Source organism: Pseudophryne corroboree, chromosome 1 (assembly GCF_028390025.1).
Source record: "Pseudophryne corroboree isolate aPseCor3 chromosome 1, aPseCor3.hap2, whole genome shotgun sequence".
In the NCBI taxonomy this organism is placed as follows: domain Eukaryota; kingdom Metazoa; phylum Chordata; class Amphibia; order Anura; family Myobatrachidae; genus Pseudophryne; species Pseudophryne corroboree.
Genome location: NC_086444.1, coordinates 626,766,830 through 626,782,359, shown reverse-complemented (window position 1 = coordinate 626,782,359; position 15,530 = coordinate 626,766,830). Strand labels below are relative to the sequence as shown.

The 15,530-nt window shown below is 43.8% G+C and overlaps 1 protein-coding gene across 1 annotated transcript; it reads right to left on the bottom strand.

Moving 5' to 3' along the window:
• Window positions 1-3,805: 3,805 nt before the first annotated feature.
• LOC135039600 (putative nuclease HARBI1) lies at window positions 3,806-6,614 on the bottom strand. Its single transcript, XM_063954746.1, has 3 exons — window positions 5,873-6,614; window positions 5,447-5,787; window positions 3,806-3,940 (listed from the first exon to the last, which is right to left on the bottom strand). Exons 1-3 carry the CDS (start codon window positions 6,456-6,458, stop codon window positions 3,806-3,808), a joined length of 1,062 nt encoding a protein of 353 aa, XP_063810816.1. The 5' UTR covers window positions 6,459-6,614.
• Window positions 6,615-15,530: the final 8,916 nt, after the last annotated feature.

Genomic DNA, 15,530 nt, shown 5'->3' with positions numbered 1-15,530 from the left:
AGTGTGTCTATTTAAGCACTGTTTGTTTCACTGATATTGATGTGTGTGTGTCCTGATGACGGGGGGCAGTACCCCGAAACGTTGAATAAATCACCGCATTTGATTCACTAATTCTGCAGTCCAGGAGTGCCTCTATACATTGCTTGTTGTATGTAAGGGGCGGAAGGCCCAGAGAGAGCGCCCTGGCCAGGTATTTGGAAGCAATCCAAGGAGTGCCGGCTTGTGGAGGTCGATATATATATATATATATATATATATATATATATGGCATATGGCAGATGTGGACCGGCACTCCTCCTGATGGCCACCCGTATTGGGATACTATATATATATATATATATATATAAAATATAATGCTTCTGGGTCCGTGGGGGCCCACACCAGAGCCGGCCCTAGCCAATATGATGCCCTAGGCAAGATATTGGCTGGTGCCCCCTGGCACCGCCGCTAGTTCTGCAGGAGATGCCTGGCATGAGTCAGCTGGCAGCTCTGCTAACGTCGGGCGCCTTTTGTTTATGAAAATTACTATGTGGCTCTGATGCACAAGCAGCTTCTGCTGATTAAAATGATATGCAGCATGCCTATATTCTGTGTGCGACTGCGGCTGTATCTGCATACGAAATGCTACATTACAGTGATTTCCAGGAATACACTGCAACATAGCATTTCGTAGGCAGATACAGCCGCAGTCACACACAGAATATAGGCATGCTGCATATCATTTTAATCAGCAGAAGCTGCTGGTGCCCCTAAGCATACCAAATGCCCTAGGCATTTGCCTAGTTTGCCTATGCCTAAGGCCGGCTCTGGCCCACACCCTACACCTATTCACAATATTTACCTCTCTATCTGCACCTCAGACATCACCGGGAACATGGCGCAGATGCCATGTTTCCAGAGATCTGTGCATTCGCACTACAGGGAAAATGGTATCTACACCATGTTGCCGGAGATAAGCTTATGCCCATAGTCTCTGGTACAGTTCCAGAGTTTACTGAGGATATGCGCCAGTGAGACAGGGGGTGTCTGCACAGAGACTGCACATGGGTCGTCCCCTCTCTTTGACTGCCCCTGCCACTTATAGGTGGGAATACACTTATTTTGTGCAAACAACTCTGTCACTTCAGTATTTTAAGACAGCAACTTTTCATACAAGCAGCTAAGCCATGCCCTCACACAGAATGTATTTTATAAGTATGCTATGGGCCTAATGCAGAGTTGAATGCACAAAGGAATCATATACTCCTGAATTATGGCCCTCATTCCGAGTTGATCGCTAAGTTTTTCGGTCGCACAACATATTCGCAAAGTTGCGTTAATGTAGTAAATATGCGAACCTCCGCCCCCAACGTATTTTTGCACATTCGTACGCAGTATTACACAAAGTGGGCGTACGCCAAATGACATCGCAGTAATGCGAAACCATCGCAGCATTGCGAAATCATCGCAATAACACATACTTAATCGTAAAAATACTAAGTTTGAGTATATTTACAAAGTTTTGCGTAAAAGTGCACACTTTTAAGGTAAAACGCACAAAAATGTTTTTTTGGCCTATTAAGTGCAATGACACCTTTCCTTTTAAAGACCACAAGCCCTTTTCAATTACGAACCCAATTAGTGTAATGATTGATAATGTTCCAAAACAATTAAGTGTGAGAATAAAAAAAAATTAACACTTTGTTGCCATAATTGGCCATCAACATGTCAAAGTGTAAAATTGTTTTTTTTTTTTTTCACTTTTTTAATTTTTAAAGGTGTTGTTTGTGAATGAAGGTGTTTACATGTTTCTTAACACAATAATCTCCTTTTTTTTTTGGTAAAAATGTAACGTTAGATGTGTGTAATTTTTTGAACAAAACAAATTCTGCCTGCCAATCTGCTGATCCTTTTTTGCATTAATAAACACAACACCCGGTTAACTTTAATCAACTTTTTTATTTTTGTATTTGTTAATATTTTTTTTTTTTTACAAATCAAAGAATACAAGTCAAGCAAATTTTTGCAAATGGTCCACACAATCCATCATTCCTTGCAGGTGTTGGCGCATGGTGTAAAGTATCCCTGAAAAACTTGTGGGATCTCCAACTGCAACATCTGAAATTAAGATGCAACACAAACATTAATAACTTAATTACATTACTTATTAGCCAAGCAAGGCGCAAAGCACACTTAAATGCTGGCATGTCCAAGCTGCTGGACTCCAGCTGTTGTGAAACTACATATACCAGCATGCCTTTACACAGTTTTGTGGTCAGGGAATGGCAAAGCTGTGTCAGGGCATGCTGGGATGTGTAGTTTCTCAACAGTTGGAGTGCCGCAGTTTGGACAGGCCTGCTTTAATGGCAAAGTTACTACATCCTGCCTGTTTTATGGTACAATCATTAGCAGAACACACAAGCCTGCTCAGCCTTTTTATCAGATTTTAAAGTGTTCCAGACCATGTGTTACATTTACTACTATGTGAGTTATATTTAAGATGGAACGTTGCCCATAGCAATCAAGCAAAAATATGATTATTATATTGTAGAAGTGGATCCCAATTTTTTAAGTATAATCTTATTGATTGCTATGTCCGAGATCCCATGTTAAAGATAACTACCATCTTCGTCAGTGTGACACCATGTTGGCATTCATTCCCATTTGTTGTTTTATTTGTTTTGTATTTTTAGTGGGTTGGTCCTGCATCATCACACTGCATATCCACATCTTCAGAAGGCCAACATATCATAGCATTCCCACACTCCATGAAAGCTGCCCTTACTAAATAAGTGCAAACATGTTTGACTTGAACACTTATTAATTTTGAGAATGTAACTTTCACACAAAAAAACAGTGTGTCATTAGGCTGCATAACAAAGTGAAGCATGTGATTTTTAAGTGTAAATATTCAGACTACACAGGCCCAAGTGTAAAAGGCAAACATACTAAACTCCACTCAGGTCTAACTGTTTCCCAGAAAAAGTAACACATATAAACCCTGTTCTCCTGGCAACCCTGGCTACCTAATGAGTGTCAACCTAGAGTGGACACACAAAACATTGCACACATACACACTGTACATATAATGACACTCACAAATATGTAAAGGCAACATGTACACCATGATTAAATTTTTAAATATTTTTCCAGGGTCCAAGAATTCAAACAGTACAACACTGCATGTTTTGGCATTGTAAGTGTAAGTGGGTAATCATTTTTTAAAAAATTAAAATATACTTACTTTCCACGGCAACATCCAGACTCCCGGAACGTTCGGCAGGGGCTTCCTCTGCCCATTCACTTGGTGGGGATGTTGGCTGGATGGGGGAAGGCGGCTGGATGGGGGAAGGAGGAGGGATTGGGGAAGGAGGAGGGATTGGGGAAGGAGGAGGGATTGGGGAAGGAGGCTGGATGGGGGAAGGAGGCTGGATTTGGTCCGCAATTTCAGAGGGGGGGTCTGATTGAGAGGGCGAGGGGGGCGGAGAAAAAGTTAAAGCAATAGAGGGTGAGGGTGGTTCAGATTGTGATGTTGATTTTGAAGGAGAAGGGGTATGGGAAGGAGGAGAAGGGGTCCCAGAAAGAGATGGAGAGGTGTGGTGAGAAGGGGAATGTAAAGTGGAGTGGGCCAGGGAAGCTGATGGGGCCTGGGAAGATGAGGGGGACTGGGAAGCTGAGGGGGAGTGAGAAGGGGAGGGGGAGTGAGAAGGGGAGGGGGAGTGAGAAGGGGAGGGGGTGTGAGAAGGGGAGGGGGAGTGAGAAGGGGAAGGGGGTGGGGAGTTTTGACGTTGTTGTTGTCCTAGAATGATAATATTGTTCAAATTGTTCAAACATGATAAATTACATAGTAATCAATTTGTTTTATCAATGTTCTGTTCATTGTTAAATTATTTGTTTTGTTCCAAAGAAAAGCAAACATGTTAAGATCCTCTTCATGTTGGCCACAGCAAACAAAATGAGTCTAAAATTTAACTTTGAAGCTCATTCCTTAATCTAGGCAATTGAGTCATAGTGATTGGTCTCAGCAACATCACCAGATTACTATTCAAGGCACCTTATTATATAGCCTGCACTGATCAAGTATTGTGGATTAATTTCCTGCCTGCTTCTTATTTTTTGTAAACATGCACTTGTTTGGTGTTACTTTGCTACAGTCAGTACTGTTTTACCTAACCACACACAGTGTCCTAATTTCCATAAAAGGGCATTGCAGGTTGCAATTAGCCTACCACTTACTGTAAAATGTCTGCAAATCCAAGGGGTTTACAGCAGGTATTGAGTAGGCAATTGGCCAAAAGCATGTGCAGTGCAGGGGTGGCAGATATAACATGTCCCGAGAGAGTGTGTTTTTTTAAAAAAATTTAAAATTATGGCCAGGGTAAATACATGCAGCTTTATTTTAGCCTTGCAAATTTTTGCACCTGATTTAACACACCCAAACCAAAACTTACTCTCTCTGCACATGTTACATATGCTTCCCCTGCAGTGCTCATTGTATTTAACAATTGTTACTTAAATTACGGAAGGCCAAAAATTGGAAAATAACACATTAGCACAATTTAGTGCAAAAAACTTATGTAAGGTAACTTACTTCGTGTATGCAGCGCACGGATTTGATGGCGGATCTCCGCCAACAAATCTGGAGTCCGCCTACGGAGATCACTCCACCTCCTTTCGAGCTGGATGATTGTCCGCCTGCTGCGGACTCGCGTCCGCAGCAGGCGGCGGACCTCCGCGTAGGCCTCGCGCTTCACCCGATTGGGGATGAAGCGCCCAACGCGGCCTACGCGGCGGTCCATCACCGCAACCAGCACGCGGAGCTCCCGCCTGGTGAACGGTGCTGCACGCATCATGGCAATGGCGTTTTCCTTATTTGGGCATATATTTATAGTGTCTGTTAGCATGTGATTGGTCAAAAATCTATGTTGTCATTTCTATTAACTTTATTGATCTTTGCAATGCTGTGAAAAGCAGAGTGTTATTTGGCACGAGCGTAAAAACGCAATAGCAGAAGCGAAAATGTTTGGTACCCAAATTTAAGCAAACAAAACACACACAGAGACACAGACTTTAGTTACAAATACTAAACATATCTGTGTACTCACCACAGTTCGTGTGATAATTCAGCTGGACAGTCACAAAGTGTGAAACATTGAGTATCATTTGTTTGTGTGTTTGGTTACATAATCAGGATTTGATGATAGAAAACAAATAAGGACACTATTTAGCAACATTACAGTATTTAAATTTCAAAATAAACATTGTAAGCTTAACGTGTTTTTGTATTTTGAACCAAAAACAATTACACATTCCAACACCACAAAATCCGTACCCAATCACTTTACAAGATCATACAAATTGAAATCATGGTTTATAAAACAGAAGCATACTGTGTTGTATTATTTTGGCAAATATAAAATATATAAACACTATACCTGAAATATTCTGCAACAATTCTTGCCCTCACTTGGCTCCCCCTCCGTGTCACACTCCCCCCACCGAAGCGTGGCACAACCCCTGGCTCCTCATCAGGCAATTCCTCTGCCTGAGGAAGCTCTACACTACTCCTTACCGCGATATTATGGAGTATTGCGCACAGGACCACTATTTTACTTGCCATCTCCGCCGAATACATGATGTCGCCACCAGTGCGGTGGAGAACACGAAACCGCCCTTTCAGGACACCAATTGTGCGCTCCACCAGCTGCCTAGTGGCAGTAAGCGCGGAGTTAAATGCCATCTGTGGTCCTGGCCTGGGATTACGGTAAGGAGTCATGAGCCAGGGGGTGCAAGGATATCCACGGTCTCCTGTTGGAATAAAAGCAAAAATTTAGATATAAAAAATGTAATTTTTTTTTTTTTTTTAATCAAAAATATTTGAGCAACAACTCACCCAATAACCACATGTCTGGTCGTTGACTTGATCTTAATCTCTGCCATATCCCTGATTGTCTAATGACATACGCATCATGGGAACTTCCAGTAAACTTTGCGTTCAGGGAAAGGATCTGGAGGGATGGCCCACAAACAACCATTACATTCAGAGAATGAAACAGTTTCCTGTTTCTAAAAATTTCTTCATTATGTTTTGGTGGCTGAATAGCTACATGTGTGCCATCCACAACCCCAATAACATGTGGGAAGCGACTACCACCTTCCGCAAATTGCCGCTTCACCACATCTAGGGCACCAACATCCAAAGGCATAGCAATAAATTGCTTAACACGCTTGAGGAAAGCCTGGCAGACACGTCGCAGGACCTTACTGAACTGGCCCTGCGACATGCCAACCAGGTCTCCAACCACATGCTGGAATGATCCTGTGGCCAAAAAATGTAACACTGCAAGGAATTGTGTCAATGGTGGTATTGCTGTAGGATACCGAATTTCAGACTCCAGATCACTCTCTATTATGGAGAGAGTGTCTAGGATTAGATGTGGTGGCAGCCGGTATCTACGCACCACCACATCATCTGGCATCCCAAAAAGTCTGACACGGGTTCTGAAAATTGGTGGCCTAGCACGCCTCCGTTGCCTTGGTTGATGAGGAGCCGGCTGTGGTTGTGGGGCTGGCGGTTGGGGTGGGAGTGCTGGCGTGGGTTGGGGAGGTAGGGCTTCTGCCGCAATATGTATTGACATCACACACTTTTTGGAGAGAATGTTAAGAAATGTAAAATAAAAATATTTCAAAGTTTTCCAAAATTTTACACAATAACTGTTTTTACAATTGTGGTGTCAACTTACTGCAGGAGCGTACATTTTTTCTGTGTTGAATTCATGTCCAAAATGCAAAAATAAAAAGCAAATAAAACTAAATTTAATATTTGGATATAAAAAACATATATTAATGCAAAAAAACTTTATAAAAAAAAAAAACCAAAAAAATAAGAAATTTAGTACCTAGTCCAGGAAAGACAAACACTACTTTGCAGATCAATCCTGGAAAACCCAAACACTTTGTTTAGCAAACTTAAAAAAAAAAAAAAAAAAAAAATTAACAAACACAAACAAGCACCAACACAGGCCAAGGACACTTACCTGCTCCTAAAGAAATAAAGTCTTGTTTTTGTGGACCACACCCAAAAATGAATACAAAATTGGTTTTTCTCACCAAAAAAAAAAATCCTACAAGAGAACACAAATGACAGTCAAAAACAGCATACAGACACTTCCAACAAACAAGCTCCAACACAGGCCAACGACACTTACCTGCTCCTAAAGAAATAAAGTCTGGTTTTTGTGGACCACACCCAAAAATGAATACAAAATTGGTTTTTCTCACCAAAAAAAAAAATCCTACAAGAGAACACAAATGACAGTCAAAAACAGCATACAGACACTTCCAACAAACAAGCTCCAACACAGGCCAACGACACTTACCTGCTCCTAAAGAAATAAAGTCTGGTTTTTGTGGACCACACCCAAAAATGAATACAAAATTGGTTTTTCTCACCAAAAAGTAAATTCCTACAAGAGAACACTAATGACAGTCAAAACAAAGAAGCACGGGAATATTTTCACAAATGGACTTGCAAAATATATATGTGTTATAAAAATTAAAATATTAAAATGTATTAAAAAAACTTGCCAACACAAAAAAAAAAAAAAAAATACAGAATACTCACAAACGAAAATACCCACAAAAAATGCCACTGTCTATATTCAAAACGCAAAGAAAAGGACAAAGGTATGCTTGACAATTACTCACTCTGCCAATTCCACTATCACCTTCCCGCACAAGCCAACAACTCAAACGCCAAACTACCAACACTTACAGCATGCACAGTAGGCCCTTAAATAAGCAGTGCAATCATTCAACAGAATAACAGTGTACACCTGTGTGAATTAACGAGTCGCACGTAGGTATATAAGCGCACACACCTCGGCGTACACACGTCATCACAAACATGGCTTCTCGTGAGCAAATCGCAGCAGAGATAGACCGCATTGCAGAGCAGCAGATGGCATTGCAGAAACAACGGATAGAGTGTCAAAGGCGCTTGTTAGAATACGCCTCTGCGGAGGTTAATGCAGGACCTAGTACTCTGCAAATTTCTGCTTCTGAACCTCAACAATTGAGTGTGGATACCCTGCCACACACACATAGTGAGCAAACTGAGGGAGAATTGACTTTAGCCACACAAACACAGCAGACAGAAGCTGCTAGTGAGGAGGAAGATGGAGATGACCAACCTGAAGAAACCTCACAGGCTACCTCCAGACGGAAAAAAAGACAGCCTGCATTCACTAAGAGGGAGTTGCGTGTCTTGGTCACGCAGGCCATGTCCAAAATACATAGGGGCCCCAAAAACATGGGGGCTGCTTCCAAAGAACGCATCTGGAGAGACATCACAAAATCTGTGAATGAAGTTGGCTCTGTCGTCAGAACATCACAGGAAGTGAGACGACGGTAAGTGCATCTTGACAATCCTTTTTCTGTGCTAAGTTGCATAAAAAATGTAGTTACATGTCATGTTATGTCTAGCAAACACAAGCAGAACATGTGTGCTATATATTTACTTTGAACAATAAGAAGACTCAACTTTTTCCCTCTTTCACAATATTTATGTAGGTGGGCCGACTTCAAATCCCGCCTGAAGGCAAAGAGGGCTGCGGAGTGGAATGCCTCAAGGGCAACAGGGGGGGGACCACCTGTCGCTGTGGAGTTTACTGACTTGGAGGAGATGGCGATGGCCTGTGTGAGTTATGAGGAGGGCCAAGGGGTGTCTCATATGGACACGGACCTGCCTGAGATTCTGACGGGACATGACTTGGAAGGTAAGTTTACACATGTATTTGTCTGAAATTTGAACTGTATTAATAATCTTAAACTAATTTTGACTCCAACTTTTCCCCCACACATTCTTCTATTTGCTTGCCACAAAACACAGCACAGGGGGGTGAACAGTTTGAGTCACAGGCCGGTTATGTGGTTGAGGCTGAGGTGGAGGGACCTAGTGGGTCTGCCAGTGTGGGCCAACAAAACCCACCTATGCAGGTTCCTACTGGCCCCCCCACCCAACCCTCTGCTATCCCGGAGATCCTGCTTGAAATTGCTAGGTATGGTGAGAGCCTAAACACATTTCAAGACGGGGTCATCCGGGAGGTAAGCCAGATAACTGTCCGGCTCACTGAGATCCGAACCTGTGTTGAGCAAGGTGTTGCTCAACTCTGCCAAAGTCTGGCAGAGATCAGGCAGGCCCAAGAACAACTGGCCTCCTCAAACCAAAGCCTTGCAACTAACATCTTGCAAGGGCTCCAGGCCATCGCTGTCTCCCTTGCCCACAGTGGCAGAGAGCCAACCACATCGGCTCCCTCCCCTGCCCCTGCCCAGGAAGAACAGGACACTGGGCAGGCCCAACGAAGGTCACTCCGCAGACCAAGCAAAGAAGATCAGCCTCAGGCGGGGCGAAAAAGAAGAAAGTGATGTCTCTCCAGATGGGCAGCACCCATGTTTTTGTAGTTGCCTCTATGTTATTTTGGACTTGGCTTGTGTGGCCAGAATGGATCACTCCCTCTTAGTGAAATGACTTTTTTCTGTTTGGAGGAATTGTAGCCTGTGAGTTTCTTTTAAAAAACAACAGAGCCATCTTCCTCTCACTAGTGTGCTGTGTATTGTTGTGTTTGTGTGGTGGATACTAATTATTTCTCAGTTTGTGTCACATTTTTGTGTGGCAGGGTGTGAAATTTTTTGAATTTATGAATTTATAAGATACTTTTGTCAGAAGCAGAAATTTGCAGAGTACTGAGTTCTGCAATATAATTTTTGTCAGTGCCATCTGCTTGGTGCTTGGTCTATCTCTGCCTGTGAGACTCATGTGGAGCCATGTTTAAATGTTGGATAATATTATTACTGTAATAAAAATTAAAAAAAAAAAATGTGTGCAATTTCTTGAAGGTAATGCATTAGCAAAATCTTAGTTACCAAAAGATTAGGTCAACATATAGACACTTGGTGACAAATCTGCTAATTCTCCTTAAAATTAAACCAAAATGATAAAAAAGGTATGTTTTGCACCACACTTTAATGTCCATATTAATAAAACAGACACGACAACTTGATAAAATATCTTTGGACAACATGACATCATTGAAAACATTGACAGATGTTAAAAACATATATTATTGTGACTTTTAAAAATAAAACATAGTGTATGCGGCATTATGTGGGTGTTGGTTAATTAATCAGAATGTTGCAGAATTATATAACTTTAAAAAAAAATGTAACTTGTTTGTATTTAGTAGTCTAACACACATTAAAACATTTCGTCACAATGCTTACACACCAAGTTAAACACAAATAACAACCTTATTTCACAGTGTGTGCGATTAATATGTGAGTAGAATAAACATGTAATGTGTGTTCAGTCAATTGCTGGTTGGTAACTTTCATGTGCTCAGTAATTAACAAGTAATTGAACATCAGATGAATGTGCTCTCCAATTAACTGCTAATTACTGCATACACACTTGTACCAGTACTTCGCAAATGTAGAGTAACTGCAGACCTACTCTGCTGCTGCGTGAATGTTGCTACGGTTTCCTATGTTAGTTTTAACAGCGACAAAGTTTATTTGCGAAAAACACGCCCATTGCAAGTTGCATACTCCCACACAGTACGCCCACTTTCACGCCCATGTCGGAGCATTGCGAAGTCTCGCCTCCGCCACGCCCACGCCACTCCTCGTTTTCGTTTGGCAGTTACGGCTTTTTTTTCCCAAAGTAATTTTGCACAGTTGTCGTACGTATGTCTTCGCGCATGCGTAATCACGCATTTGCGCATGCGCAGATACTTACATTTCGGACATTTGCGATGCGATGACTCTTAGCGATCAACTCGGAATGAGGGCCTATGTGTGCAGAAATAAATGAGAATATCTGATATACAGTATGCAGAATTGGACTCATTTTGCTGTAGCCCATTTCCTATCTGTGGGGGCAGCATATTTAGTTATGCTATACAATGTGCTAAGCACAGCCCACAGTTGATTTAACTACAAAGGACAATGGGCCTAATTCAGACCTGTTTGCAATAGCAACATTTTTCTCTAATGGGCAAAACATGCTGCACTGCAATTTAGATATCAGTTTAAACAAACCCCACCCAAATCTAACTCTCTCTGCACATGTTACATCTGCCCCACCCCCCTGCAGTACACATGGTTTTGCCCAGTAGAGAGAGATTTTGCTGTTGTCATCAAGTCTGAATTAGGCCCAATGTTTGTAGTGATTCCAAGTGCATACATTTTTTTTTATTGGCAAAATACCTAAAATAATATTTATCAAAATCATCATCCATATTTGGAAAGACCTCTGTACCAATTTGTTACAAGTGTTTCTCAAACCCTGTCCTCATGTAACCCTAACAGGGAATATTTTCAAGGTATCCTCAGGAATAATTCAACCTGTTGATTTATTGTGTTAACCAGTGCTTAAAGTGGTCCTAGAGAGGTGGTGGAAGTTGAAACTCACCCCCGCGGCGCCCATGCAACCAATGTATTGCACGCACCGTGGTCTCAAACCGAAAGGGGCGTGGTCACACAATAGTAATAATGCCCACAGTAGTAGCACCCCTAATACACATAATGCCGACAGTAGTAGCACCCCATAATACACAATGCCCACAGCAGTAGCGCCCCTTTTACAATGACCACAGTAGTAGTGCTCCTTTTGCAATGTACACTGTACTGGTAGTGCCCACAGAGGTAGTGCCCCTTATATAGACCCCATAGTAGTGGTGCCCCTTATATAGAACCCATAGTAGTGGTGCCCCTTATGTCCCCAGTAGTGATGCCCCTTATGAATTACCCCCTTTGCAATGCCCTCATTAGTAGTGCCCCCATTAGTAATGCCCTTAATGGTAATGGCCCTGTGTAGTATTGTCCCCAGTAGTAATGTTGCCTGTAGTAATGCCCCCAGTCGTTTAGCCCCCTGTAGTTTAGCCCCAGTAGTTATGCCCCCAGTAGTTTAGCCCCCAGTAGTAATGCCCCTGCAGTTATGACCCCAGTAGTTTACCCCCACTTTAGTTTAGCCTCCCAGTGGTAATGCCCCCAGTAGTTTATCTCCTGTAGTTTAGTCCTCATGTAGTTTGCCCCATGTAGTTTAGCCCCCAGCGGTAATGCCACCTGTAGTTTAGCCCCTGCAGTTAGGCCCCCAGTAGTTTAGCCCCCCAGTAGTTTAGCCCCATGTAGTTTGCCCCAAGTAGGAATGCCCCCAGTAGTTTAGCCCCTACAGTTATGCCCCCTGTAGTTTAGCCCCCCAGTAGTAATGCTCCCTGTAGTTTAGCCCCCCAGTAGTAATGCCCCCAGTAGTTTAGCCCCCCAGTAGTAATGCCCCCTGTAGTTTAGCCCCCAGTAGTAATGCCCCCAGTAGTTTAGCCCCAGTAGTAATGCCCCCAGTAGTTTAGCCCCTGTAGTTATGCCCCCCTGTAGTTTGCCCCCTTGTAGTTTAGCCCCCCTGTAGTTATGCCCCTAGTAGTAATGTGCCCCTTTAGTTATGCCCCCAGTAGTAATGCACCCCTGTAGTTTGCCCCCTTGTAGTTTGCCCCCTGTAGTTAACCCCATGTAGCTTGCCCCCAGTAGTTAGCCCCCTGTAGCTTGCCCCAAGTATTAATGCCCCCTTGTAGTTTAGCCCCGCTGTAGTAATGCCCCTGTAGTTTGCCCCCAGTAGTTATGCCCCTGTAGTTATGCCCCCAATAGTAATGCACCCCTGTTGTTAGCCCCATGTAGCTTGCCCCAAGTAGTAATGCCCCCAGTAGTAATGCCCTCTGTAGTTTGCCCCCTTGTAGTTTAGCCCCCTGTAGTAATGCCCCTTGTAGTTTAGCCCCCCTGTAGTAATGCCCCCCTGTAGTTTAGTCCCCAAATAGTAATGCCCCCAGTAGTTTAGCCCCTGTAGTTATGCCCCCAGTAGTGTGCCCCAAGTAGTAATGCCCCAGTAGTAATGCACCCCTGTAGATTGCCCCTAGTAGTTTACCCCTTGTAGTTTGCCCCCTGTAGCTTGACCCCAGCAGACGTGCCTTAAAAAAACCCAAAAAGCACCATACTTACCAATCCCCGCTCCCGCATCTGACCGCTGTGATCCTCCCGGTGTCTGGCTCCCTGCACTATGAGAGAGACGTCATGACGTCTCTCTCATAGCGCACACTAGAGCCGGGAGCTGGAAGCAGGAGCTCAGTACTGAGCTCCTGCCACCAGGCTCTTCCACTGTGCAGGGAGAGCCGGGTGCCGCTGATAACAGCGGGGGCCCGGCATCTCCCTGCTGCGCCGGCACACATCGGGAGAGGTGAGCCGGAGGAGGCGGAACTGCGTTCCGTCTTCAAGGGGAACTGACGGAACGCAGTTCCGCCCCGTTTCAGCTCACTTTAAACCCTGGTGTTAACCAATTAACACACCTGTAGTCCAGTAAGATGATCTGGAAAATATGCACTGTTATGGTTCCATGAGGACTGAGTTTAAGAAACACTGATATATTTCCCAAAGGCAAATTTATTTGACATTTGGAACACCAATACATTGGACAAAAATAGGATTTTAATACCTACCGGTAAATCCTTTTCTCTTAGTCCATAGAGGATGCTGGGGTCACCATTAGAACCATGGGGTATAGACGGGATCCGCAGGAGACATGTGCACTTTAAGACTTTCAAAGGGTGTGAACTGGCTCCTCCCTCTATGCCCCTCCTCCAGACTCCAGTTATAGGAACTGTGCCCAGGGAGACGGACATTTCGAGTAAAGGATTTATTGTTAAACAAAGGTGAGATTCATACCAGCTCACACCTCAAGTATGCCGCACAACGTGGCATTCAACAGAACACTAGCCAACAGCATGAACAATTTCAGCAACAGGCTGACTATAAACGTAACACAACATGTGTGTAACCACAACTAATAACTGCAGCTACAGTACGCACTGGGACGGGTGCCCAGCATCCTCTACGGACTAAGAGAAAAGGTATTAAAATCCTATTTTCTCATACGTTCTAGAGGATGCTGGGGTCACCATTAGAACCATGGGGTTATACCAAAGCTCTAGAACGGGCGAGAGAGTGCGGATGACTCTGCAGCGCCGATTGACCAAACTTGAGGTCATCATCGGCCAGGGTATCAAACTTGTAAAACTTTGCAAAAGTGTTTGAACCCGACCAAGTAGCTGCTCGGCAAAGTTGCAATGCCGAGACCCCCCGGGCAGCCACCCAGGACGAGCCCACCCTTCTAGTAGAATGGGCCTTCACCGATTTCGGTAACGGCAATCCAGCCGTGGAATGAGCATGCTGAATCGTATTACAGATCCAGCGTGCAATGGTCTGCTTGGAAGCAGGACACCCAATCTTGTTGGGAGCATACATACAGGACAAACAGAGCCCCTATTTTCCTAACCTGAGCCGTTCTGGTGACATAAATTTTCGAAGCTCTGACCACCTCCAGAGACTTTGACTCAATTAAGACGTCAGTAGCAACTGGCACCACAATAGGTTGGTTCATGTGGAAAGATGAAACCACCTTCGGCAGAAATTGCTGACGAGTCCTCAACTCTGCTCTATCTTCATGGAATATCAAATAAGGGGTCTTGTGAGACAAGGCCGCTAACTCAGACACCCGCCTTGCGGATGCCAAGGCCAACAGAATGACCACTTTCCAAGTGAGGAATTTCAACCACACCTTCTGTAAAGGTTCAAACCAATGTGATTGAAGGAACTGCAACACCACATTAAGATCCCATGGTGCCACTGGGGGCACAAATGGAGGTTGGATGTGCAACACACCTTTCACGAAAGTCTGAACTTCTGGAAGGGAGGCCAATTGTTCTTGAAAGAAAACCAAAAATGCTGAAATCTGTACCTTAATTGAGCCCAACTTTAGGCCCGCATCCACACCTGCTTGTAGAAAATGGAGGAAACGTCCTAGCTGAAATTCTTCCATAGGAGCCTTCTTGGATTCACACCAAGAAACATATTTTCTCCAAATACGGTGGTAATGTTTAGACGTTACTCCTTTCCTGGCCTGAATAAGTGTGGGAATGACTTCACTGGGAATACCCTTTCGGATAGTATTTTTGGCATTCAACCGCCATGCCGTCAAATGTAAGTCTTGATACACGCACGGCCCCTGCTGTAACAGGTCCTCGCGTAGAGGAAGAGGCCAGGGATCTCCTATGAGTAATTCCTGAAGATCTGGATGCCAAGCCCTCCTTGGCCAGTCTGGGACAATGAGGATCGCTTGAATCTTTGTTCTTCTTATGATCTTTAGAACTTTTGGAATGAGCGGAAGTGGAGGGAATACATACACCAACTGAAACACCCATGGTGTCACCAGTGCATCCACTGGTATTGCTTGAGGGTCCCTCGACCTGGAACAATATCTCTGAAGCTTCTTGTTGAGACGAGATACCATCATGTCTATTTGAGGAATTCCCCAATGACTTGTCACTTCTGTGAAGACCTCTTGATGGAGACCCCACTCTCCTGGATGGAGATCGTGTCTGCTGAGGAAGTCTGCTTCCCAGTTGTCCACTCCTGGAATGAAGATCGCTGACAGAGCGCTTGTATGCTTTTCC

Coding starts and splice junctions, on each gene's coding strand:
- LOC135039600 (XM_063954746.1), bottom strand. CDS start 6,458: ATGCCAGATGATGTGGTGGTGCGTAGATACCGGCTGCCACCACATCTA. Junction 5,788..5,872: donor ACCAGACATGTGGTTATTGG/GTGAGTTGTTGC, acceptor TTATTCCAACAG/GAGACCGTGGATATCCTTGC. Junction 3,941..5,446: donor TGACACGGAGGGGGAGCCAA/GTGAGGGCAAGA, acceptor GTTAAATTTTAG/ACTCATTTTGTTTGCTGTGG.